At 49.1% G+C, this 25,585-nt stretch overlaps 1 protein-coding gene and 1 long non-coding RNA gene across 4 annotated transcripts in view; one reads left to right on the top strand and one right to left on the bottom strand.

Moving 5' to 3' along the window:
• LOC113886566 overlaps positions 1–2,859 on the bottom strand; it is a 52,963-nt gene extending 50,104 nt beyond the window's left edge. The window contains exon 1 of the long non-coding RNA XR_003509470.1: positions 2,733–2,859. This is a non-coding gene — a long non-coding RNA (uncharacterized LOC113886566). The remainder of the gene's footprint in view (positions 1–2,732) is intronic.
• The window catches only part of FADS1 (fatty acid desaturase 1), a 107,029-nt gene that overhangs the window by 79,114 nt on the left and 2,330 nt on the right, over positions 1–25,585 (top strand). Inside the window, exons 1-11 of one of the 3 annotated variants that reach the window (XM_027532902.1) lie at positions 13,665–14,101; positions 16,431–16,541; positions 17,083–17,280; positions 17,932–18,033; positions 18,137–18,265; positions 21,587–21,647; positions 23,499–23,575; positions 24,473–24,570; positions 24,745–24,841; positions 25,054–25,133; positions 25,251–25,376. In XM_027532902.1, the coding sequence (XP_027388703.1) occupies positions 13,910–14,101; positions 16,431–16,541; positions 17,083–17,280; positions 17,932–18,033; positions 18,137–18,265; positions 21,587–21,647; positions 23,499–23,575; positions 24,473–24,570; positions 24,745–24,841; positions 25,054–25,133; positions 25,251–25,376 (1,271 nt within the window). In that variant the 5' untranslated portion in view covers positions 13,665–13,909. Of the gene's footprint in view, positions 1–13,664; positions 14,102–14,156; positions 14,254–16,430; positions 16,542–17,082; positions 17,281–17,931; positions 18,034–18,136; positions 18,266–21,586; positions 21,648–23,498; positions 23,576–24,472; positions 24,571–24,744; positions 24,842–25,053; positions 25,134–25,250; positions 25,377–25,585 lie in introns of those variants that run through there. The other 2 variants (XM_027532903.1, XM_027532901.1) reach the window with 2 other exon arrangements.

The raw sequence follows: 25,585 nt of genomic DNA on the forward strand, positions 1-25,585 counted from the left end.
ACATTTTTTCTTATGACTTCCTGTTGGTATCACTCATTTGTCTTAATTTTTTTTCTCATTAATTTTATTCATTCATCCAATTAATTGTACTGAGTACATATTAGGGATACAACAGTGAACAAGATAAGACCTCGTCCTTATGAAGCTTATAATCTGGTCAGGGAGACCGAAAATTAGCAAAGAAAGAATAAAATAATTACAATTCCTGTAAGAAGAAAATAAAGAGGCTGGTAAAATCATGAGTAAGCAGCAGTAGGGAGAATCTTCCTTAGAAAAAGTGATAATCATAGAAAGATTATTTAAAGAAATGAACTTTAAGTTAGGAACAGATGGTTGAGAAGGAGTGAATCATGGAAGGAGCAGTGGATTATGTTTCAAGTAGAAGGAACAGCCATATGCAAAAGCTCTAATTCAAGAATGAGCTTAGCATGTTTCAAGAACAGGCAGGCAACTGCAGCTGGAGTGTCCTTGGTGAGGGGAAGAGAGCCAGCAGATGAGATGGGAGAGGTGGGCTGGTGTCACAGGAATATGAATTTTACTTCCAGTGCTTTGGGAAACTGACACTAGGAAACTCACATGATCTTAAATTCTCAAAGACCACTCTAGCTGTTCTGTGATTGGACAAGAGGGAGGCAAATGTGGATAAAGGCAGGAAGGCTAGTGAGGAGACTAACGCAGGAATCTGAGTAAGTGATAATAGTTTGGACAGAGTGGAGACACTGGAGAATGAGACTTTCTAGGTGACACTAGAGGTAAAGAATCCACATGCTAATGCAGGTAGATGCAAGAGACACGGGTTCCATGTCTGAGTCAGGAAGATCCCCTCGAGGAGGCCACAGCAAACCACTCCAGTATTCTTGCCTGGGATTCCCAGGTGGCGCTAGTGGTAAAGAGCCTGCTTGCCAGAGCAGGAGACAAAGAGATGCTGGTTTGATCCCTGGGTTTCGAAGAACCCTGGACGAGGAATTGGCAACCCACTCCAGTATTCTTGCCTGGAGAATCCCATAGACAGAGGAGCCTAGAAAATTGCAGTCCTTAGGGTCGCACAGAGTCAGACACAACTAAATTGACTCAGCAAGCACGCATGCCTTGGAGAATGAGGAAAAGGAGTACATTGATGATATTTTGGGAGGTATAACTGGAAGGACTGGGTAATGAATCAACCGTGGCGGCTCGTGATGAGTGAAGTTGCAGAAACGACTCCCTGGTCTTTAGCTCTTCCCTGTGAGTCAATAGAGTACTTATAATAATAAGGAAGACCACAGAATGGGAGGTTTGGGAGTTGAATAGGGTGACGGCAAGTTCAGCTTTAGACATACTAATCTGGATATGACGCTAAGACACCCCAATGAAAGTGGCCACAAAGCATTAGATATGTGAGTTAGAAGCTCAAAAGAATGATCTGGACTAACCATATAAATTTAATGGGAAATGTTCTTCGTGTTTCACCATGAAAGTGAAAAAGAAAATTAGTCACTTAGTGGTGTCCGATTCTTTGTGACCCCATGGACTGTAGTCCACCAGGCTCAGCCATGGAATTCTCCAGGCAAGAATATTGATGTAGGTAGCCATTTTCTTCTCCAGGGGATCTTCCTGACCCAGGGATCAAATCCAGGTCTCCCACATTGCAGACAGACTCTTTACCAACTGAGCCTCCAGGGAACCCAGTACAAGCAGTCAAAGATCAGGTTTCACCATGAAGCCCGAGGGTAATTAAATGTAATGAGGTGAACATTTAGACTTTTCAATCTAAAATGATTCAGCTGTTAATTAGACTTCTTGTGGTGATCATTTTCCAATATACAGAAATTTCAAATCATCATGGTATATGTTATTGTTGTTCAGTCGCTAAGTCATGGCCGACTCTTTGTGACTCCATGGACTGAAGCACACCAGACTCCTCTGTCCTTCCCTGTTTCTTGGAATTTGCTCAAATTTATGTCATTGAGTCAGTGAGGCTATCTGACCATTTCATCCTCTGCTGCTGCCTTCTCCTTTTGCCTTCAGTCTTTCCCAGCATTAGGGGCTTTTCCAATGAGTCGGCTCTTTGCATCAGGTGGCCCAAGTATTGGAGATTCAACTTCAGCATCAGTCCTTCCAATAAATATTCAGGGTTGAATTCCTTTAGGATTGACTGGTTTGATCTTGCAGTCCAAGGGACTCTCAAGAGTCTTCTCCAACACTACAGTTAAAAACCATCAATTATTTGGCATTCAGCCTTCTTTACAGCCTAATTCTGTACATGACTACTAGCTTTGACTCTATGCACCTTGGTCGGCAAAGTGATGTCTCTGCTTTTTAATACACTGTTTAGGTTTGTCATAGCTTTTCTTCCAAGGAGCAAGCATCTGAATTTTATGGCTGCAGTTATCATCCATAGTGATTTTGGAGCCCCAGAAAACAAAAAAGGTGCGTCCACTTTTTCCCCTTCAATTTGCCACAAAGTGATGGGACTGAAGGCCATTATCTTTGTTTTTTGAATGTTGAGTTTTAAGCCACCTTTTTCACTCATTATGTTTTAATGCCTGAAATTAATATATGTCAATTATACATCAATTATTTTTTAAACCTTTTATTTTGTATTGGGGTATAGCTGATTAACAATGTTGTCATAGTTTCAGATGAACAGTGAAGGGACTCATTCATACATATACATTATACTTCAATTATTTTTTAAAAAGAGCAAATTTTTAAAAAATAATGATTTGGCAGAGAAATTATCTTGCACTTACATCAAGCCGTTCTCTCAAAAATGTAATGCAGGGGGACTTCCCTAGCAGCCCAGTGGGGGCTTCGCCTTCCAATGCGGGACTTCCCAGGTGGTTCAGACAGTAAAGGATCCACCTGCAATGCAAAAGACCCAGCTTCAATCCCTGGATCAGGAAGATCCCCTGGAGAAGGGAATGGCAACCCACTCCAGTATTCTTGCCATGGAAGAATTCCATGGACAGAGGAGCCTGGCAGGCTACAGCCCATGGGGTCACGAAGAGTCAGACATTACTGAGAAACTAACACTTTCACTTTAAAATAGTCCACATCAAAAAAAAAAAAAAGCAATGCAGGGACTTTCCTGACAGTCTAGTGGTTAAGACTCCGTAAGACCCTGCAGTGCTTCCACTGCAGGGGTGGAGTGGGTTCAATCCCAGGTCAGGGGACTAAGATCCCACATGCCACGTAGTGCAGGGGTGGGGTGGGGGGGACAAACAAACAAAAAACCCATTGCACATTATCAAATCAGAATGGCTAATAAGAATGAGGAAGTATTAAGCAGGAAGAAGGCAGGGAAAGGATTAGCTCCTTCATTGTAGAAGTAGTAGTAGTAGTGAAGGTCACTCAGTCATGTCTGACTCTTGTGACCCCACGGACTGTAGCCCGCAAGCTTCCTCTGTCCATGCGATTCTCCAGGCAAGAATACTGGAGGGGGTTGCCATTTCCTTCTCCAGGGGATCTTCCCGATCCAGGAATCGAACCCATTTCTCCTGCATTGCAGGCAGATTCTCTGAGTGTACTGCAATCTGGAGCCTTCCACTGGGGAGCCTTCCCCACCAGGGAAGAACTGAAACCCAGCAAGGGCTCAGGTGCCTGTGGCACAGAGAACCCAACTCTGACAGAGGGTGTTTGCAGCAAAGTCAGGATTTATTGCAGAGCACCAAACAAGGGAATAGGAGACAAGCCTCAGATCTATTCTAACTTGGTCTTTGAGTGAGGGTTTTTTAAAAAGGAGCAGAATAGGACTTTTCTGGTGGTCCAGGGGTTAAGAATCTGTCTGCCAATACTGGGGACACATGTTTGATCCCATGTCCAGGAAGATTCCACATGCCATGGGGCAATGAAGCCCGTGTGCCACAACTACTGAACCCATGCTCTAGAGCCCCTGATCCGCAACATGAAAATCAACCACAATGGGAGGCCCCAGTACCATAACCAGATAGTAGCCCCAGCTCGCCCCCACTAGAGAAAGCCCAAAGCACCCAAGACCCTGTGTGCCCAAACAAAGACCTAGAGCAGCCAAAACGAAATTTTTAAAAAAAGGAGGGGGGCTTCCCTGGTGGTCTAGTGGCTGAGACTCTGTGCTCCCAATGCAGGGGGCCTGGAATTCAATCCCTGGTCAGGGAAATAGGTCCTGCGTGCCTCCACTTAGAGTTCCATCCTGCAACTAAAAAATCTCACATGCTACAACTAAGACCCAGGGCAGCCAAAGTAAATAAATACATAGTTTTCAAATGGTGGGAAGAACAAAGAGGTGGGGATTAATCATCTTGTGAAATTTCTATGATATTTCTTAGATGTAGTTTCAGGAGTCAGCATGTCTTTGATTTACAATTCTCTGGCTAAGTGGTACATTATTCAAGGATCTGTCAGCTTATCTTGCCCTGAAAAAACAATGGAGTTTGCATGTTTAATGAAGATATCTAGATTCGAAATTTCAGTGGGTAGTTGATGTTATCAACCATGGTAATTTTAGTTATCTGACTCTGGCTGATGAATTCTCAGTTAGCACAGGATTGGGGTCAGAAGGCACAAGAAAGGGATGAAGTTTTAGATAGAGAGATTAATTATAAACGGTATGGGACTTCAGGGAATTCGGTTTTAGGGGGACGCAGTTTCAGAATCATTTGGCCACACTTTTTACAAAAACTCTAATCTCACCAGTCTTTAAAAAAGATAGTTCAGATGTCATGGCCACACTTTTTACAAAAACTCTAATCTCACCAGTCTTTAAAAAAGATAGTTCAGATGTCATGGCCACACTTTTTACAAAAACTCTAATCTCACCAGTCTTTAAAAAAGATAGTTCAGATGTCATGTCAAAGGGTTTCTCTTTTCCAAGCTCCCCTATTCAGCCTTTCTGGGTTGAGACTTAGTTTTGGCCCAGTAAATAAGTGATGTGTTTAGCACACTGCCTGGTATACTGAAGTGCTCAATGACTCCTCGCTATTATTAACATTAGAAGAAAGAACCCTGGTCCTGAGAGTCAGAGGTTCTGGGTTCATTTCCTGGCTGCAAATAACAAAAAAGAAAGCAAGAAAGAAATTCTAATTGGTGTAAAGAAACAAATAAATTTACCGGATCACCTAGCTTGGAGGACTAGCTAAACAGTCAAAAAAAAAAAAATTAAGTAAGATAGGTCAGAAATTATAGTCTCCGTTTTGTCATGAGGAAACTGAGAAACTACCATCATGCGGTAAGTGATCGAGCAGGAATACTAATGTGATCTGTGATTGCTTTTGATATGAGACTTGCCAGAGAACTAAATCGCTTCAGAAGCCAGGGCCTCTGGAAGCAGCAATTCAACAGCTGATATTTGTCTCTGCTTTTCTTGCCCTGTTGGCCTGATTCTCTCTTACTGCGGGAAGGTCATCTCAATGTGATAGAAAAAAATAGCTGCACCTAAAAGGAGTACATCAAGGCTGTGCATTGTCACCTGCTTATTTAACTTCTATGCAGAGTACATCATGAGAAACACTGGGCTGGAAGAAGCACAGCTGGAATCAAGATTGCCGGGAGAAATATCAATAACTTCAGATATGCAGATGACACCACCCTTATGGCAGAAAGTGAAGAGGAACTAAAAGCCTCTTGATGAAAGTGAAAGAGGAGAGTGAAAAAGTTGGCTTAAAGCTCAACATTCAGAAAACTAAGATCATGGCATCTGGTCCCATCACTTCATGGGAAATAGATGGGAAACAGTGGAAACAGTGTCAGACTTTATTTTCTGGGGCTCCAAAATCACTGCAGATGGTGATTGCAGCCATGAAATTCAAAGACGCTTACTCCTTGGAAGGAAAGTTATGACCAACCTAGACAGCAGAGACATTGCTTTGCCAACAAAGGTCCGTCTAGTCAAGGCTATGGTTTTTCCAGTGGTCATGTATGGATGTGAGAGTTGGACTGTGAGGAAAGCTGAGTGCTGAAGAATTGATGCTTTTGAACTGTGGTGTTGGAGAAGCCTCTTGTGAGTCCCTTGGACTGCAAGGAGATCCAACCAGTCCGTCCTAAAGGAGATCAATCCTGGGTGTTCATTGGAAGGACTGATGTTGAAGCTGAAACTCCAATACTTTGGCCACCTCATGCGAAGAGTTGACTCATTGGAAAAGACTCTGATGCTGGGAGGGATTGGGGGCAGGGGGAGAAGGGGACGACAGAGATGAGATGGCTGGATGGCATCACTGATGTGATGGACGTGAGTTTGAGTGAACTCTGGGAGTTGGTGATGGACAGGGAGGCCTAGCATGCTGCAGTTCATGGGGTGGCAAAGAGTTGGACATGACTGAGCCACTGAACTGAACTGAAGCCACCCCAGCAGGATGTTTCCCCAGGCCCTGCTTCCCACATATATCCTCCGGGATTGGCTCTAATGAGCTTGTGGTCACATTCTGACCCTTGGTCCAATTACTGTTGTCAGGAATAAGATTTTCTGCTTCACTAGAATTAGGTCTGGAGAAGACAATGGCACCCCACTCCAGTACTCTTGCCTGGAAAATCCCATGGATGGAGGAGGCTGGTGGGCTCTCATGGAGGAGGAGTCCATGGGGTCTCTAAGAGTCGGACACAACTTAGCGACTTCACTTTCACTTTTCACTTTCATGCATTGGAGAAGGAATTGGCAACCCACGCCAGTGTTCTTGCCTGGAGAATCCCAGGGACAGGGGAGCCTGGTGGGCTGCCGTCCATGGGGTTGCATAGAGTCGGACATGACTGAAGCGACTTAGCAGCAGCAGCAGCAGGATTAGGTCGCAAGGAGAAAGCAATGGCACCCCACTCCAGTACTTCTGCCTGGAGAATCCCATGGATGGAGGAGCCTGGTGGGCTGTGGTCCATTGGGTCGCAAAGAGTCAGACACGACTGAGCAACTTCACTTTTACTTTTCACTTTCATGCATTGGAGAAGGAAATGGCAACCCACTCCAGTGTTCTTGCCTGGAGAATCCTAGGGACGGGGGAGCCTGGTGGGCTGCCGTCTATGGGGTCGTGCAGAGTCGGACACAACTGAAGTGACTCAGCAGCATAGCAATGGATCTGAGCTTTTCAGAGTATCTGGAAAGTCACAGATCAAAAGCCATCACAGGTCACAGTATTCCTGCTCCATCACTTACTGCCTGATGGTAGTTTCTCAGTTTCCTCATGACAAAATGGAGACAATAGTATCTGATCTTATTTAATTTATGGGGGGAGGCAGGTGGAGCCACACAGCACAACATGGAGGGTCTTATTCCCCAACCAGGGATGGAAGCACAGAGTTCTAACCACTGGACCACTAAGGAATTTCTTTTTGTTTTTTTTTATTTAAATAATGAGGCTCAGAGGACAAAGGTTGTATGAAAAGAAAAGTGAGGGAAAAGAAAAGTCCCTCAGTTGTGTCCAACTCTTTGCGACCCCACGGACTATATAGTCCATGGAATTCTCCAGGCCAGAATACTGGAGTGGGTAGCCTTTCCCTTCTCCAGGGGATCTTCCTCACCCAGGGATCGAACCCAGGTCTCCCGCTTTGCAGGCAGATCCTTTACCAGCTGAGCCACACAAGGGAAACCCTGTATGAAAAGAACTGTACACATATTATCTTGGGCTTCCCTGGTGGCTCTGATGGTAAAGAATCTGCCTGCGAAATAGGAGACCTTAACACTATTGGTCTGGCCAAACTGCTGGAACCAAGTACACTAGATAACAATTTGTTACTTTGTGGTAAAAGTCATAATTATTTTAAAAATTCAGTAATTTTCAATAATAAAAATGGCAGAAACTTCATAGGAGTGTCAAATTTGCCTTCAATGACAGCCAACTGCTGCATAATCTATCCAAGAAAGGAATGATTATCAAAAGCCTTGTCTCTAAGTGAATACCGACCAGAGATATGGAATCTTAAGTAACATTTTCATCAAAAAACATATGGATTACTAGTACTGGAAGGAATCTGGCCTCTTTAATTTAGATATGGAACCTGTAACCAGAGAGGTTGACGTGACTTCTAACATGACATTACACAGCAGCAAGTGGAGTAGCGGACTAGGTCGCAGGTCGCAGGTCTCTCAGATATGAATCCTTGCTCTTTCTATCACACTGCCTCCCTTCCTTGCTACGTCTTGTTAGAACTTGATGGAGCCTTTTCTAAGCCTGAAATGCATTTAGAATAGAATGTGCTTGCAGGTTGAGATTATAATTATTTGGATAGAATGTGGGGGACTGGTGAGATCCCAAGTGGTCGTGCTTCATTCCTGAATGTTTAGAGCTCACAGCGCTGGTGGGGAGACACTTGGCCAGGTAGATCTGCATTCCTGTCTTGTTCTGGTGTTGGCAGTTGCAGCGAAACTAAATCACCCAAAGTATGTGCTCAATAAACAAACTTTCCAGAGAAGCGATGTGGCAACACTTAATAGGAATCTAAAAATGTTTTTATCATTTAGTGCACTAATTACACACGTGGAACTTATCCTAAGGAAATGCTCATAAATATAAATCAATATCTATGTTTAAAATTTTTTCAGTATTGCAATTTTGGGGTTGGGGGTGCATATTGCTCAGTTTGCAGGATCTTAGTTCCCTGACCAGGGATTGAACTCAGGCCTAAGGCAGTGAAAGTGCAGTCTTAACCACTGAACAAAAAGGGAATTTTCCTTTTTGCTTTAAATTTTCACTTTAAATATGGGCTTCCCAGATGGCAGTAGAGGTAAAGAACTTACCTGCCTGTCAATGTAGGAGACATTAAGAGACACGAGTTTGATCCCTGAGTTGGGAAGATCCCCTGGGGGAGGGCATGGCAACCTACTTGTACTCTTGCCTGAAGAATCCCATGGACAGAGGAGCCTAGCAGACTACAGTCTATGGGGTCGCAAGGAGTTGGTTGGACATGACTGAAGCAACTTGGTACACACGCACATACTGTAAAGGTATATTAAAAGACCAACAAAAAGCTGACGTCGATGGCTGGGGCACTGCAGGCTGGTTTCCTGGGGAAATCTGAAGGTCTGGGGCCTATCTGTTCAGGCCTGTCTTCTCTCATTTTGTACAGGGAGGTCTAAAGGCCTGGGAAGAAGAAGGTGACCAGAGAAACAAGGACAGCAATGCTGACCCTGCCACTTCTTTTTGGAACCAGGAAGGACTTATATTAAACCCGTTCATTGAATCCAGTTTAGGAACTCCTGCAGAGAGGACCTGAAAAGTATAAATGAGTCCCAGGGTAAATTCCCAGCCCCAAATGTCCAATTTTATTTAAAGATATTTTTATTGGAGTATAGTTGCCTTACAATATTATGTTAGTATCTGTACAGCAAAGTGAATCAGCTCTATGTTTACATATATCCCCTCTTTTTTTAGTTTCCTTCCCATTTAGGTCACCAGAGAGCAATGAGTAGAGTTCCCTGTGCTACACAATAGGTTCCCATTAGTTATCTATTTTATATGTAGAATCTAGTGTATATATGTTGATCCCAATCTCCCAATTCACCCCATCACACCTTCCCCCTTGGTATCCATACTTTTGTTCTCTATTTCTGCTTTGTATATAAGATCACTTACACCATTTTTTTTTAAAAGATTCCACATACATGCATTAATATACTATATTTGTGTTTCTCTGACTTACTTCATCTGTATGACAGTCTCTAGGTCCATCCACATCTCTCCAAATGATCCAATTTTGTTCTTTTTTATGGCCAAGTAATGTTCCATTGTATGTATGTACCATATCTTCTTTACCTAGTCTTCTGTTGATGGACATTCAGGTTGCTTCCATGTCCCGGCTATTGTAAACAGTGCTGCAGTGAACACTGGGGTGAATGTGTCTTTTTGAATTACGGTTTTCTCTGGGTATATGCTCAGCAGTGGGATTGCTAGGTAGTTCTATTTTGGTTTCTTAAGGAAACTCCATACTGTTCTCCACAGCGACTGGATCAACTTACATTCCCACCAATAGTGCAAGAGGGCTCCTCCAGAATTTACCGTTTGTAGACTTTGTGATGATGGTCACTTAACTCATGTAAGGTGATATCTCGTGGTAGTTTTGATGTGCCTTTCTCTGATAATTAGTGATATTGAGCATTTTTTACATGTTTGTTAGTCATCTGTATGTCTTCTTCAGAGAAATGTCTATTGAGGTCTTCCATCCAGTTTTTGATTGGATTGTTTTTTCTGATGTTAAGTTGCATTGAGCTGTTTGTATATTTTGGAGATTAATCCTTTGTCACTTCATTTGCAAATATTTTCTCCCATTCTGAGGGTTATCTTACTTACGGTTTCCTTTGTTGTGCAAAAGCTTTTCAGTTTAATTAGGTTCCATTTAAAAAAAAAAAAAATTCTCATTACTTCAATGTGTGGCTCCTGCTCTTTGGATCTCAGTCTTATCTGTTAAGTAGTAGGCTTACTATACTGGTCTGTAAGGGGTAAGAAGACAACTGCACTGAAGAAATCCCATGAGTTTATCCTCCACAAGCCCCTTGCCCCCCACTTCCTGTGTTACACAGCTAAGTTGTTGGGCATATTCTTTTTTTAAATGGAAAACTGGCTGTGCTGAGGGAGAGCTTCATGGGCCACATTCCTGTGCAAGGCACAGTGGCCTGGCAGCTTACCTGGAAGCCAGGACACTTACCTTCCCCATTCTGAACCTCCATTTTTGTCTCAAGAAATGAGGGATTTGGGTTGAATGGATGAAGGTTCTTTCCTACCAGAAATCTAGCTGTATTTCTCCTAGTCTCCTGCCTCCTACGGGCAAAGACCCTATTTCAAGTGCATGGAATATAGCCTCCTTTCTCTGGGCTGCAGAATCCCACTAGTATAATCAGAGGAGAGACAGCAGAGCCCAGGGTTTCTCAGCTCAATCCTTCCACTTAACTGTGTGACAAAATACTTCAGCTCCCAGGGGCTCAATTTCTCCATCTGTAAGTGAGGTTCCTACCTCAAAGTGTTGTTAAAGAGAATTAAATGAATGTAACGTTCAAGATACCAAGAGAACATTTCATGCAAAAATGGGCTTGATAAAGGACAGTAACGGTATGGACCTAACAGAAGCAGAAGATATTAAGAAGAGGTGGCAAGAATACACAGAAGAACTATACAAGAAAGATGTTCACGACCAAGATAATCACAATGGTGTGATCACTGACCTACAGCCAGACATCCTGGAATGTGAAGTCAAGTGGGCCTTAGAAAGCATCACTATGAACAAAGCTAGTGGAGGTGATGGAATTCCAGTTGAGCTATTTCAAATCCTGGAAGATGATGCTGTGAAAATGCTGCACTCAATATGCCAGCAAATTTGGAAAATTCAGCAGTGGCCATGGGACTGGAAAAGGTCAGTTTTCATTCCAATCCCAAAGAAAGGCAATGCCAAAGAATGCTCAAACTACCGCACAATTGCACTCATCTCACACGCTAGTAAAGTAATGCTCAAAATTCTCCAAGCCAGGCTTCAGCAATACATGAATCGTGAACTTCCAGATGTTCAAGCTGGTTTTAGAAAAGGTAGAGGAACCAGAGATCAAATTGCCAACATCCGATGGATCATGGAAAAAGCAAGAGTGTATCAGAAAAACATCTATTTCTGCTTTATTGACTATGCCAAAGCCTTTGACTGTGTGGATCACAATAAACTGTAGAAAATTCTGAAAGAGATGGGAATACCAGACCACCTGACCTGCCTCTTGAGAAACCTGTATGCAGGTCAGGAAGCAACAGTTAGAACTGGACATGGATCAACAGACTGGTTCCAAATAGGAAAAGGAGTACATCAAGGCTGTATATTGTCACCCTGCTTATTTAACTTATATGCAGAGTACATCATGAGAAACGCTGGGCTGGAAGAAGCACAAGCTGGAATCAAGATTGCTGGGAGAAATATCAATAACCTCAGATATGCTGATGACATCACCCTTATGGCAGAAAGTGAAGAGGCACTAAAGAGCCTCTTGATGAAACTGAAAGAGGAGAATGAAAAAGTTGGCTTAAAGCTCAACATTCAGAAAACGAAGATCATGGCATCTGGTCCCATCACTTCATGGGAAATAGATGGAGAAACAGTGGAAACAGTGTCAGACTTTTTTTTTTTTTGGCTCCAAAATCACTGCAGATGGTGACTGCAGCCATGAAATTCAAAGACACTTATTCCTTGGAAGGAAAGTTACAACCAACCTAGACAGCATATTGAAGAGCAGAGACATTACTTTACCAACAAAGGTCCGTCTAGTCAAGGCTATGGTTTTGCCAGTGGTCATGTATGGATGTGAGAGTTGGACTGTGAAGAAAGCTGAGCGCCAAAGAATTGATGCTTTTGAACTGTGGTGTTGGAGAAGACTCTTGAGAGTCCCTTGGACTGCAAGGAGATCCAACCAGTTCATTCTAAAGGAGATCAGTCCTGGGTGTTCATTGGAAGGAATGATGCTAAAGCTGAAACTCCAATACTTCGGCCACTTCATGCGAAGAGTTAACTCATTGGCAAAGACCCTGATGCTGGGAGGGATTGGGGGCAGGAGGAGAAGAGGACGACAGAGGATGAGATGGCTGGATGGCATCACCGACTCGATGGACCTGAGTTTGAGTGAACTTTGGGAGTTGGTGATGGACAGGGAGGCTTGGCCTCCTGCAATTCATGGGGTCGCAAACAGTCGGACACGACTGAGTGACTGAACTGAACTGAACGTTCACAACGTACTAAAAACAGTGCCTGGCACATAGTATGTGCTTTGTAAAATGCTTTCTGAATAAATAAAATTTAACACATGAACTGAGCTTCTTCATAACTCTAACAGCTTCTTAACTGCCCGCGCCCCTCCCAACCCGGAAGCTTCTGTGTTCTTTTTCACATTTTCGGAAAGCTCAGAGCTCCAAGCCCCTAAGCTACCTAAAGGCGTCCTGCAGCTCGCAGGTGCCTCCAGATAGAGGAGGGATGCCTCAACAGGAAGGTCCAGGCTGTTCACTCAGGGCCTCCCAGAGACTCGGAGATGCTGGGCCACTTCTTTTTATTTAAGGATGGCAGTTAATTGGGAGAATTAAAAAAAAAAAAAAAGAGAGAGAGAACAAAAATGAAAACAACAAGCAAAAAAGGCAAACAGGGTTATAACATTTGTAGGGCATTTTTAACGTTATACTGAGCACAGTAAAGCACTAACCATTCCCACCCATCTCCAGAGCCAACAGCCCATAATTATGCTTTTGCAAGATAACTGCCAAGGGTTCTGACTCTTTCATTCCAGTCACTCAACCGGTGGAGCTACGTAGGGAGAAGGCGGGAGAATTCATCAGGTCACGGTCTGAAACAAGCGAGGATGCCCCCACTCCGAAGACGAGGCCCCTGGGACAGCCCCCTCCACACCCCCCCGCCAAACCCCAAAATCTTCAACCCTGTAGGCATGGCAGGCCTTCTTGGCAACGAGGCCCGCCCTTCATCCACCCACTCACCCGGCTCATCCTCTGCCCACTGCCCTCCACCCCGGCCGAGCCCACCCTACCCTAGAGGCCCAGGGCGCCCGCGCACTCGGTGCCCCCCTCCCCGAGCCGGGCCCCGCACCCAGGAGTCTTCACAGGAACCGTTGTCCAGTCCGCGGCGCCCTCTGTGAGCGAAAGGCGGGAGTCGAAAAGTGGGATCCGGCGGCGACCCCAGCAAGATGCCCGCAAGGGGGCGCGCGTTCCGGCCCACCGCCCTCCTGCCACGACCCTCCCGAAGCGCACGCCCAAGCTGGGCCGGCGGGGAGGCGGGGACTTGCTCCCCGCGCCACGCGCCTCGACCAATAGGAGCGCGCGCAGTGGGCTCAGCGCCAACACCCCTCAGTGGCTGAAAACCAGGTGCGCGAGCGGCGGGGATCCGGACGCGCACCAGCGGACCCGCTACCGGAGCCTACGAGGCCGGCGCGCGCTACCCCGAGGGTCCTGTGCCCGCGCCTGACCGCAGCCACCCAGCTGGCGCGCGTTGTTGCCCAGCCCCAATGGCCCCCGAGACCCCGGCCCAGGGGCCGACCCCACGCTATTTCACCTGGGACGAAGTGGCTCAGCGCTCTGGACGTGAAAAAGAGCGGTGGCTCGTGATTGACCGAAAGGTGTACAACATCAGTGAATTCGTCCGCCGACATCCCGGGGGCTCCCGGGTCATCAGCCACTACGCGGGGCAGGATGCCACGGTGAGCGCTGCCAGACGGGGGCACCGGAGGAGGCGGGACCGGACGGCTAGAGCTGGAGGCTCAGCGCGCGAGACAGGAAGTTTGGCAGTCGTGGTTGAACACTCTCTAGTTCTGGGAAAAGCCGGGAGGCGCAGGAGCGTACCTGTTGCTGGGTAACTGGGTGTGCTGCCAAATTGGGATGCAAGGGCAGGAGAGGCGGTGAAAAAGTGGAGTCTGGGGAGTAGGGACGGAGGCTGGCAATGTGCACGCACAGACAAAGGGCCGCGCCACCGCTATGTGGGCTCTGTTTGCGGCCCGGAATCTGCGGTCTCGAAGCGTGGGCAGGCCGGGGAGCAGGGCTAGGAGAGAGAAGCTCCGGGGTGCGGGGCTTCCCGACGGCGGACCTGCCGAGACCGAGGGAGGAGGGGTCAGTGGTGGGGAGAGGGATTCTTGACCTGTCTGGGTGGCTGGGAGGGAAGCGCAGCGGCGTCTGGACCGAGCGTGCCTGGCTAGGCTGGAGAGGGCAGGCAGGACGGAGAACTGAGTTGGGGGAAAGCCACCTGGCGCCCGCTGTCTTGGGAACCCTTGCACAGGGTGAAGAAGAGAGAGGGGATGGGGCAGCACTGGCCAGAGACGCCTAGCACCTGCTCGTGCCCAGGGAGGAATGGGGCCATTGTACGGAAGGTGGGGAGCCTGCACCAGCATACACTTAGCTAGGACCCGAGAGCAGTCCTGGAATCCCGTGGGGAGGTCACTCAGCCTCAGTCCAGCAGGGTCTCCAGCTATTCGCCACAGCGGACAGCTGTTTGCTGTCCTGGGCTCTAAGCCCGGTGCTGGTGGCATCCCTTCCTCGGGCCAGCGCGCTCCCCAGCCCCAATTCTGCCGCTTCTCTCTCTAGATAATGTGCTAGCACCTCCCTTCTGAGTTCCAGAGCTGGTGGGGAGCAGGGGGTACTCCTTGGGACCCAGAGATTGGAGCTTTTGCTTCGCTGTGTCCTCTCACCCTATATACTTCGCCTGGCGCCGAGACCCTTTCTACTGTTCCCAGCTTTCTCCCTGCTCTCTCAGAGCGCCCCTCGGGCCACTAGGGTTCTCGTGATGTTGCGGTGAAGCCTAACCGTGTGAGGCCCAGCCCCTCCCTCGCACGCGCCAAGCCTGGGAGGCTGTGCTTGTCTCCGGAGAGACCACTGGGGCCCGCAGGCTGTGGCCGAAGGCGAAGATGTGGACTGGCGCATGCGTAGACGGAGCAGGCCGGAACGCTGGGGCTTCTTGCAGTGTGATTTGGGGGCCGGGGCTGGCTGCAGCCGGGAGTGCGATTGGTCCGGACTTGTGGTGCCACTGGCCGCCGACTCCGCCCCGGCTCCCTCCTCGCTAGTGGCTTTGCCTTAGGGCCTGGGGCCTGTCTGACCTTCAGGACGTTAATCTCATCAATTTAGTCACTGAGGACCCCACCTTGGAGAACCAAAATTGGTGCGCCAGGGCATGGGGTGTTCAGACTGGGAGGAGAAATATGGAAGGCCGACCGGAACAGCTGTGGAGCAAAGTGGGAGAAATGCACAAGCCCCTAGTGGACACAAGAAGTCTCCCTCCTCACGTTTCATGAGCCATCCAGAGGAAAGGCCAGCCCAGGCGTGGCTTTCTGTGGTCCCCCCTCCCTGTGCTTCCTGTTCCTTGGTGTGGTACCCTTCAGATCAGATCAGATCAGATCAGTCGCTCAGTCGTGTCCGACTCTTTGCGACCCCATGAATCGCAGCACGCCAGGCCTCCCTGTCCATCACCAGCTCCCGGAGTTCACTGAGACTCACGTCCATCGAGTCAGTGATGCCATCCAGACATCTCATCCTCTGTCGTCCCCTTCTCCTCTTGCCCCCAGTCCCTCCCAGCATCAGAGTCTTTTCCAATGAGTCAACTCTTCGCATGAGGTGGCCAAAGTACTGGAGTTTCAGCTTTAGCATCATTCCTTTCAAAGAAATCCCAGGGCTGATCTCCTTCAGAATGGACTGGTTGGATGTCCTTGCAGTCCAAGGGACTCTCAAGAGTCTTCTCCAACACCACAGTTCAAAAGCATCAATTCTTCGGCGCTCAGCCTTCTTCACAGTCCAACTCTCACATCCATACATGACCACAGGAAAAAACAGAACACAGATGCTATGGGTGATCTTGAATGGTGGACACTAGGGACTAGTCTGAGCAGCTTCAAAGGAAGGCTGCCTGGAGGGCGGTGGTCTCCGTTTGAACTTGGGTGCAGTGTCCTTGCAGGATCAGGAGGATGGCCTTTGGTGTGAGCCCTCCACAAGCCCAGGGGGCAGGGCTGACTTCCTCACTGTTCTGTCTTCTCCCCATCCTTGCAGGATCCCTTTGTGGCGTTCCACATCAACAAGGGCCTTGTGAGGAAGTATATGAACTCCCTCCTGATTGGAGAGCTGTCTCCGGAGCAGCCCAGCTTTGAGCCCACTAAGAATGTGAGACCCTGTGGTGATGGAGGGGCAGGGGGTAGAAGACAGGCTTCCATATGCTCACAGGTGACCACAGTCAGTAGTTCTTGCAAATCTTGAGATCCTTGCTTCTCCCACATAGTTGTTGGGTTTCAGGGCCTTTGGAAGCTGTGGTTCTCACAAGGCCACCACCACTACCATCACCATCCTCAACCCGAGACCAATCAACTGAGCACTTAACTCTGTGCCAAGTATAACATCATATAATCCACAGTTCCAGATGAGAAAACTGAGGCTCAGAGAGATTAAGCAACATGACCAAGGATCACACTGTCAGTAAGTGGCAGAGCAAGGGTAGAATGATTCTGTTTAACTCCAGAGACCACATGGTCTTAGACTTGATCCTACAGCACCTCCTGTTATCATTGGCATTGTGGTACCTTTACCTAGGACTGTGGGCTTCCTCAGTTATCGCAGTGGGAGTGCCTTGAGCTTAAGAGGGATCTTGGCTCCAGTGCTGGGTTGCACTGGGGAGAATAACAGCCTTTCCATCTCCACTCTTCTACAGAAAGAGCTGATTCACGAGTTCCGGGAGCTGCGGGCCACGGTGGAGCGGATGGGGCTCATGAAGGCCAACCCTGTCTTCTTCCTGCTGTACCTGCTGCACATCCTGCTGCTGGACGTCGCTGCCTGGCTCACTCTCTGGCTCTTTGGGACATCCTTGGTGCCCTTCCTCCTGTGTTCCGTGCTGCTCAGTATAGTTCAGGTGAGAGCCCTGCCTCACCCAGCATCCATAGGGTAAGTTCTTTGTACCCCTTAGGAGGCCACTGAGGACACAGCGGGAGAGTTGGTACAGGAAGAGAACGCCTGTTCCATTGTCTGTGGCTTCTCTCTGCTCATCTTCACCACACATGCACCTTCCATTTCTCCCGCTGCCTCTAGCTGCTCCTCCCAGGGTTCCCTTCTTCTTGTGGCATGTCTCCTCAGAAACTTCATGTTCAGATTCTGTCATGGTCCAGGTGTGTCAAAAACCAAGGTTCTGGTTTCTCGGTAAAGCTTGGCTTCCCCCGCTCCCCACCACAACACTGCCCCAACACCTAGCTATCATAACCCACTTGTTCATTAAGCCTCCTGCTTGCCTGAGTTTGTCACTCCGTCCCAGTCTGTAGTTCTGGATGTTTAGTCCATCAGAAGTCACAGAGGCCCAGAGCTGGAGACTCCAAAGAACAGAGAAGGGATAGTGACTGGCCCCAGCTCTCATGTGAGTTGGTGGCAGAGGCAGGACCCAGACTTCCTGACTCCTTTCTGGATGTACTCAGTTTGGCCAGCACAGGCCAGGTGGATGAGGGAAGGGGGAGAGGCCGAGTCAGTTCAGATGGACGCTGGGCTGCTCTCAGCACTAACCCTTCTCACTCAGGCCCAGGCTGGCTGGCTGCAGCATGACTTTGGACACCTGTCCGTCTTCGGCACCTCTAAGTGGAACCACCTGTTACATCATTTTGTGATCGGTCACCTGAAGGTCAGTGGGATGGGGAGGAACTCTCTGAAACTCAAGTCGACGATGGGCTGCCCAGGGGAGAGGGGACACAAGGCTTTCATACTCACACCCCACTTTTCTGTAGGGGGCCCCTGCCAGCTGGTGGAACCACTTGCACTTCCAGCACCATGCCAAGCCCAACTGCTTCCGCAAAGACCCCGACATCAACATGCACCCCTTCTTCTTTGCCCTGGGGAAGGTCCTCTCTGTGGAGGTGAGCAGAGGTATCAGTGATGCTCTTGGAGCACAGAAACCAGCCAGCACAGTGGGCTTGTGGAGAAGTGCTCACCGTGCTGGTCTGTGTGGGTAAGACATTGCAGGCCAGGCTGGCTGGGTGACTGTTTGGAAGTCGTGGGAGGCCATAGGGAATAAACAGGCTGCCCAGGACAGCCTAAGTCCTTCGTAGTGAGTTCAAGTCAGCAAATAGCTGTTGCAGAAAGGTACCACGTGCTGCCAAGGACCCAAAGGATGACCAGATTGCTGTGCAAATGCTGCTCAGCCTTGAAGGAAGGCGATGGATGGTCCTCCTCGCAGGTGCTTTTTAGACACCCCCACCCCAGGCAGTCAGCCCCCTGCACTTTGTAATCATCCCACTCACATCCTACTGTGTCATCGTCTCCCCCACAACAGCTAGACTGGATTATGCCTCTGACGCCCATTGCCTAGAATATTCATCCACTGAGTAATTCTTCCTGCCCACCTGATTCTAGTCTGACTTTCAGGGTGGTCAGCACTGGGTTTGAGTTGCCATCTGAGGCTGTGAGCAACAATTACACTGCAGCTGCTAGGGGATGAATTCCTGAGAGTGGCTGGGAGACCTTGTGAGCCTGTAGTGAGTGCTAGGCAACAGAAGGCTGTGAGTGGCCAGTGGAGTTCTTTGAAAAGTTGATTTAAAACCCTTTGTCCCAAGGCTCTGGGCAGTAGTCAGAGTTTTGCCAGGTCCCCCTCCCCCACTCCATGACACGCTGTGACATTTCAGCACACCCAGAATTAAACGGTTGTTAAAAACATTTCAGTTCCAGGCCTGAATTCGAGACAGCCTGGCCCTCCTTCCTCTCTGGCCATGAGAAGAACTCTCTGGGAAGGTTCTGGCAGCACTGGCCGTCCTAGCACTAGGAACCCCTAGCTTGGGGCTTGTATTTCCTCTGACCACAAGGTTCTAATTTTCCCACTTCCTGAAAAGAGACTTACTTGGTTGCTATGTGCCCAACACTGTGCAAATGACATACCAGCCCTGGCCTCCCCTGGCTCAGGTGGCTCCTTAGAGAGCAGTGTGGGTTGTTTACTGGGCACAGCATGAGGCTCCTGGTAGCACTTCTGTTGCCACTATAAAGATTTTTTTTTTTAAAAGGATGAGAGTCTTAAATGGAAGGGAACCTTCTCACACCACTGCCTCTGTTGCTTCTTTTTTTCCCCTCTGTTGTTTCTTGGTACTCGGGTTTTTAGGAAATTCCTTTCTGTAGACACTAAAAATAGAGAATGCTCTGGGACCAAAATAACTCTCTGGTGTTTTGGGGTTTTTTTGTTTTTTATTTTTTTTTCTTTGTTTAGTTACAAGGCTGAGGATAGGCTGTCTGTTAGGAAATGCATGGGTTACAGACTGCTTGGCTCTTGGTTCAGCCTCAGAGGGTCCAGACTGAGCACTGACCCCTGGGCTGACCCAGGAGCATCTGTCCCAGTGCCTTCCAGCTCCCCTGGAGAACATGGGAAATGTAGGGAACTCTTCATATAGAGATAACTTTACTGGCCTTCAAGAGCTGAAACACAGTGGGGCAGTTATCAGCATTGTAATGGCCATTACAGTCTTGATTGCCATTCAAGGAGGCAGCTGGCAGACAGAGCTCCCTTCTGTAATAGTTCCATAACAAGAAGGCCAGAGTTCTACCCACCTACTCCACCAAACATGGCAGATGCTTCTCTTCCAGCTTCTCCCTCTTAGTTAATGCTGCTTGGGATGGGATGCTGCCTTCAAAACATATTCCCAATCCATAGACTTCTCCATCTCCTCTGCCTCCCATCCCTGGGTCTGGTCCATCTCAGATCTGGAATACTGGTTCAGTCTCCTTGCTGGTCTCCCTTCAACTCTGCCTGACCCCTGTGGTTCATTCTCCCCACCACTAGCCAGAGTGAGCCTTTAAAGGGCAAAGCAGATCCTGCCACCTGCTGAAGGCCAACCAGGGCTTCCCATCACTTTTGGAATAAAATCCAAACTCCTTCCTGTAGCCTTCCCAGGGCCAGCATGATTTGCCCATCCCAAGTTTTCTGGCTTTATTGACTGTTCTCCCTTTTATATTCCCAGCCGCACTGGCCTTCCTCTGTCCCTTGAACACCCCAAACCTTTGTTCCCTCTGCTTTAACTGCTTTTCCTCCCAGCGTCAGCACAGATGGTTCCTTCTCATCATTCAGGTCTCCATTCTGATGTCAGGTTCCCAAGGAGGCCATATCTGACTATGCTACCCAAGACACTGCCTCCCTCCCTTTCGGTCATATTTTACTGCTTTTAATCTGTAATTATCTTCAACTCTGTCTATAAGGTCATTACCAGCTCCCTTTCCTAAGATTATAAGCTCCACGAGGGTAGGAATTTTATGTTGCTCATCTCTGTATACTCACACCTAGAACAGTGCCGGGCACATAGACACTTAATAAATACTTGTTGAATGAATCAATTAACGTAGGAAGAATGCATTTTGCATTTAGCAAAAGTGCCTGGCACAGTCTCAGTAAATGTTCTGTCAGAACAGCAAATGGACTTATGAAGGAAGGATGAGCTCTGGGGTATCCTGCTCCGGGGTAGAGTTCCTCCCGTACCCTGTGGTCGTCTGGTCATCAGAACCAACGAGGGCACGTGGGGCAGAAGGAGCTGTTGAAGGAGAGTGCAGAGTTCCGCTGTCATGGTTTTGAATGCTCTCACTAGGGGACCCTGGCTGAACTGGCAGCAGCTCGCCTTACCACCTGCTGGCTTGCCAGGACCTTCAGATTGCCAAGCTGTTCTTGGTATTCTTTCCACAAATATTTGGCATATATTGCTTAGCTTTCAAGGGATTTTATAAAGTTCATGTTGACATCTGAAGAAACCGAATGATTTTGGAGAAGGTCAGGGGCTGGGATATAGAGAGACTGCTGGCCCATATAGGGGTGAAGATGGTTGTCTGTGGAGACCCTGGTGTCAAAAAAGTACCAGATGGAGACAGGAAGGGGAGGTGGGAGGCCCTGGAAACCTTTAAAAGATGTCTCTGGATGAACATGGGGAGCCCTGAGGACACCCAGGCTCTGCTGTGCTCATGCCTTGTACAGGTATGAGCTACCAAGCTGCATCCATGGTATGGCGAGCTTAGCAAGCCCAGCAGCTTGGGCTTCATGTGCCAGGAGCTGGAGGTCAGGCTGGGCCTATGGGAGCCTTCCATGGCGCCAGCAAACTGACGGCCCCTGCCGTAGGCTTCTGCTCCTGCTCGGGGAAGACCCAGAGTCACAAGGGGAGGGGAATGGGTGACCGGCCTGTGGGTGCTGATTTGTGTGTGCTTTTCCTTCCCAGCTCGGGAAACAGAAGAAAAAGTACATGCCCTACAACCACCAGCACAAATACTTTTTCCTGAGTGAGTATCCTCCAGCACCAGGGGGGCCGCTGCCTTGGCAGGGGCTGCCAACCGGGGTGTGAGTAGGGAATAAGCCTCCTGGGATGACAGTGTTTGAAGTTAAGGCTGGAGGAAGTTCTCCTCATGGAACAGGTTACTCCCTGCAAGGGAAAGTCTTAGCTTCTAAGGCTAATGTTTGGTCAAAGGTCACTGGTGTTGGGATCAAACTAGTTCCTCCAGGCCCACGCTGGCTTCCACAGGGGAACTGAGTGGTGGGGAGCAAGCCTGATTAAACCTGTTAAACTTCACTTTGATTTGTCAAGCATACATCAGGGTCAAGGTGGGGCACAGTCCAACTCCCTGGGGGACGCAAGGTAGCTAGACTAGCAACGGGAGAATTGGACCACAAAAGGGAGCGGAAGAGACAACATTTCTATGGTTGTTTTAAGCTCTTTTCTTTCTTCCTTTTTTAAAAATGCCCGTTTATTTGGCTGTGTTGGGTCTTAGCTGCTGCATGAAGGAATCTCACTGTGGATCACAGACTCTAGTTGTGGCATGCCGGCCCTGGAGAGCACCAGCCTCAGTAGTTGAGGAGTGCGGGCTTAGTTACTCCATGGCATGTGGGATCTTAGTTCCCTGACCAGGGGACAAACCCAAGACCCCTACACTGCAAGGCGGATTCCTAACCACTGGACCACCAGGGAAGTTGTTAAGCTCTTTCTGAAGACTGGTGCTGCTTTAAAGATTTGCTCCATAATGCCTGTGCTGGTGGTTTAGTCACTAAGTCATGTCCGACTCTTGCGACCCCATGGACAGTAGCCTGCCAGGCTCCTCTGTCTGTGGGATTCTCCAGGCAAGAACACTGGAGTGGGTTGCCATTTCCTTCTCCAGGGGATCTTCCCAACCCAGGAATCGAACTGAGGTCTCCTGCTTTGCAGGCAGATTCTTTACCCCTTCCATAATGCCTAAGGAATTTTAAACGTCAGCCTTTCCCCCAAGGCGGGGACGATTCCATTGATCTCATTTTAGTTCAAGGGAATTTATCTTAACTGCCTGGAATTCCATCCCTATGGACAAACGGGGATGGGATAGAAGGGTGGGACAGAAACATTGGAAGAAAGGCTAGAATCCATGGCACATCAGGATAGAAGAGCCATGGGTGAGCGTCGTGATGCTGGGTTATAGGTAACTTCAGGACCCTGCGGAGAAGGGAAACAGAAGGAAACCGACTAGCACAGTGGATGAGCCGCTTCAACTCCCAGTTCTGCGATGCTCTTGCGCCCCTTCCATAGTTGACCTCCAGGCTGCTTCAGGTTGGGTGGCACCAGCTCATTTCCCTAGTCCAGGGAAGTGAGCTTTCAGCCTGTGGAGGATCAGCAGGGTCCCCCACTCAACACACACACTTTCCAGCTCCTGTCCCTTCACCCGTGTGGTGGAGCAGCCAGGAGCAGGGGGCTGATGGCTGCAAGGATGAGCATAGGGCTAGGAGGAGGCAGAGGCAGAGGCAGGGCTGAAGACAGGGCAGCTCAGCTCGGGGAGGGAGAGCAGCGCTTTCTTAAAGGTGCAGGTGCAGGGCAGCTTCCACACCAAGTGAAGCTCGTCTCCCCAGCCGTCCTCTTCCACTGAAGAGAACGCCATGCCCTTCCCCTCACCCTCTCAGCGTCCATGGGAGATTCCCCTCTCTTCAGATTGGCATTCATGCCCACTTTCAGTGCCTGGTCAGTCCTAATGGATTGAGGGGGGTGGCTGGAGGGGCAACAGGAGATGGCAGAGGGGCAGCCCTGTGCTGGAGGCCATCTGTCCGGTACCAGCTGGCCCTTGGCAACCCTTCTGCAGCTCACACTTCCTCCCATGTCTCCATTTCCTCCCCAGTTGGGCCCCCAGCCTTGCTGCCTGTCTACTTCCAGTGGTATATTTTCTACTTTGTTATCCACAGGAAGAAGTGGGTGGTAAGTATCCATAGCCCCCAGATCCCACATCCTTTGTCGCCAGTACTCAGGGCTGGGAATGGGGTTCCCCAGGGAAAATCCCACTGGGGTTTACTCCAGGCCTAATTTAGAGCAAAGTAGCAGAACCAGGTAGAGACCTCCCGTATCTCTAGATGAGATGATTTGGGCTCAGCAGGCAACCTGACTTCTGATGCCCTATTTCATTCAGCGAGTATCTCCTAAGGTCACTGTGCTTGGCATAAAGCAGGGGCCAGGCTGGGTAGGGGGAAGAGGAATGAGAGACGGCCCCTACTCTCAGGAAATGTCTGATGAAGCAGGATGTGATTACAACCAGAGAAACGGTATAGGTTGAAGGTTCTGGGATTCCAAAAGGGAGCTGACTGCACCTGGCTGGATGGGAGGCATCAGAAAGGACTTCATGGCATCTTTTCTAGCTGGCCGTGGACAGGTAGAGGTGGGGAAGTGGGAATGGACTCTGAGCAGAGAAGCTGGGAATTAATGGGGGAATTTGGTCACTGGACGAGGGTTGCTGGACCTGGGTGTCAGGGAAGGAGAGTGATGCAGGAAATTGATTGACAGTTTGATCAGGGTACTGGCACGGACTGAGCTGTGGTCCTGGAAGATTCGTTTGGCAGCCAGGAGGAGGACAGAGATGGGTTGGGGGGAACTGGAGACAGGGAGACCTGGCACCTGTGAAGGAAATAAGCAAGGAGGGCTGGGGGCGCTGCTCAGAACAGAGCAGCAGTGCTAGATGGCACTGGAGGGGGCAGCTGAGAGAGGCCGCTGTGACCACTCATCTCAAGACCAGGGAGGGTGGCTGCTCCATGCAGAGAAACAGGCGCTGCAAGAGGAGAGGTGCTTTGTGGCATCACAGGGCTCTCTTGCCTCTTGCTGCAGGACTTGGCCTGGATGATCACTTTCTACGTCCGTATCTTCCTCACTTACGTGCCGCTGTTGGGACTGAAAGGCTTCCTGGGGCTTGTCTTCATGGTCAGGTAGTACTTGATGGGGGAGCAGGGGCTGGTGCAGAGAAGCAGACGTTTGGGAATAACCAGTCTAGTCTGGGAGTGTTGGCTGGGGAAGGTGCTGGGCTGCAGCAGTTATTTGATGGAGAGTGAGAACTCTGGGCTCTGCTTGTACTGATTTGATCTGGGTGCATTATCCACTAGGTTCCTGGAAAGCAATTGGTTTGTGTGGGTTACACAGATGAACCACATCCCCATGCACATTGACCATGACCGCAACATGGACTGGGTCTCCACCCAGGTAAGGCACAGTCACTTGAAAGACCTGGGCATAACACAATTAAAAGGGTGGGTGGGCACAGACCCAAACCTTGCCTCGTTAGCTGGACACTTCTCTCCTGCCACCATGTGGAGAAGGGAGTGACTGAAGCAGGCCAGCCTTGCCTGAAGAAGGCTGGGCTGGCCCTTCCATCGGGTACCCAGAGCCATGCTCCCTCTGACCTTCCCCTCCAGCTCCAGGCAACATGCAACGTCCACAAGTCAGCCTTCAATGACTGGTTCAGTGGCCACCTCAACTTCCAGATTGAGCACCAGTGAGTAGGGAGGCCGGGGAGGCAGGGACTTGGGGAGGGTTCATGTAGCAGGGGAAGGAGGGGGTGGTGCGGGGACAGAGGAGCTGGAGCCACTGACTGTCCCTGTTATCCCTGAAGTCTTTTCCCCACGATGCCTCGACACAATTACCACAAAGTGGCTCCCCTGGTGCAGTCCCTGTGTGCCAAGCATGGCATAAGGTACCAGTCCAAGCCCCTGTTCTCAGCCTTCGCTGACATTGTCCAGTGAGTATCTGAGCTTGGGAAGAGGGCAAGGTGGCGGGGTCGGTGATAAGACTGCAGGGTGGGAACCACGGCGGTGCTTCCTGGGTCTTCTGGAATGGAGGGTCACCAAGCAAAGGGGCCTTGCATCACCTCTGGAAGGGCCTCACTGCTGTACTTCTGTGGGTGGTCTGCCTTTGGGCTCTGCTCCAGCCCGTTTCCCTCACCACCTG

The sequence above is a fragment of the Bos indicus x Bos taurus genome, chromosome 29 (assembly GCF_003369695.1).
Source record: "Bos indicus x Bos taurus breed Angus x Brahman F1 hybrid chromosome 29, Bos_hybrid_MaternalHap_v2.0, whole genome shotgun sequence".
In the NCBI taxonomy this organism is placed as follows: domain Eukaryota; kingdom Metazoa; phylum Chordata; class Mammalia; order Artiodactyla; family Bovidae; genus Bos; species Bos indicus x Bos taurus.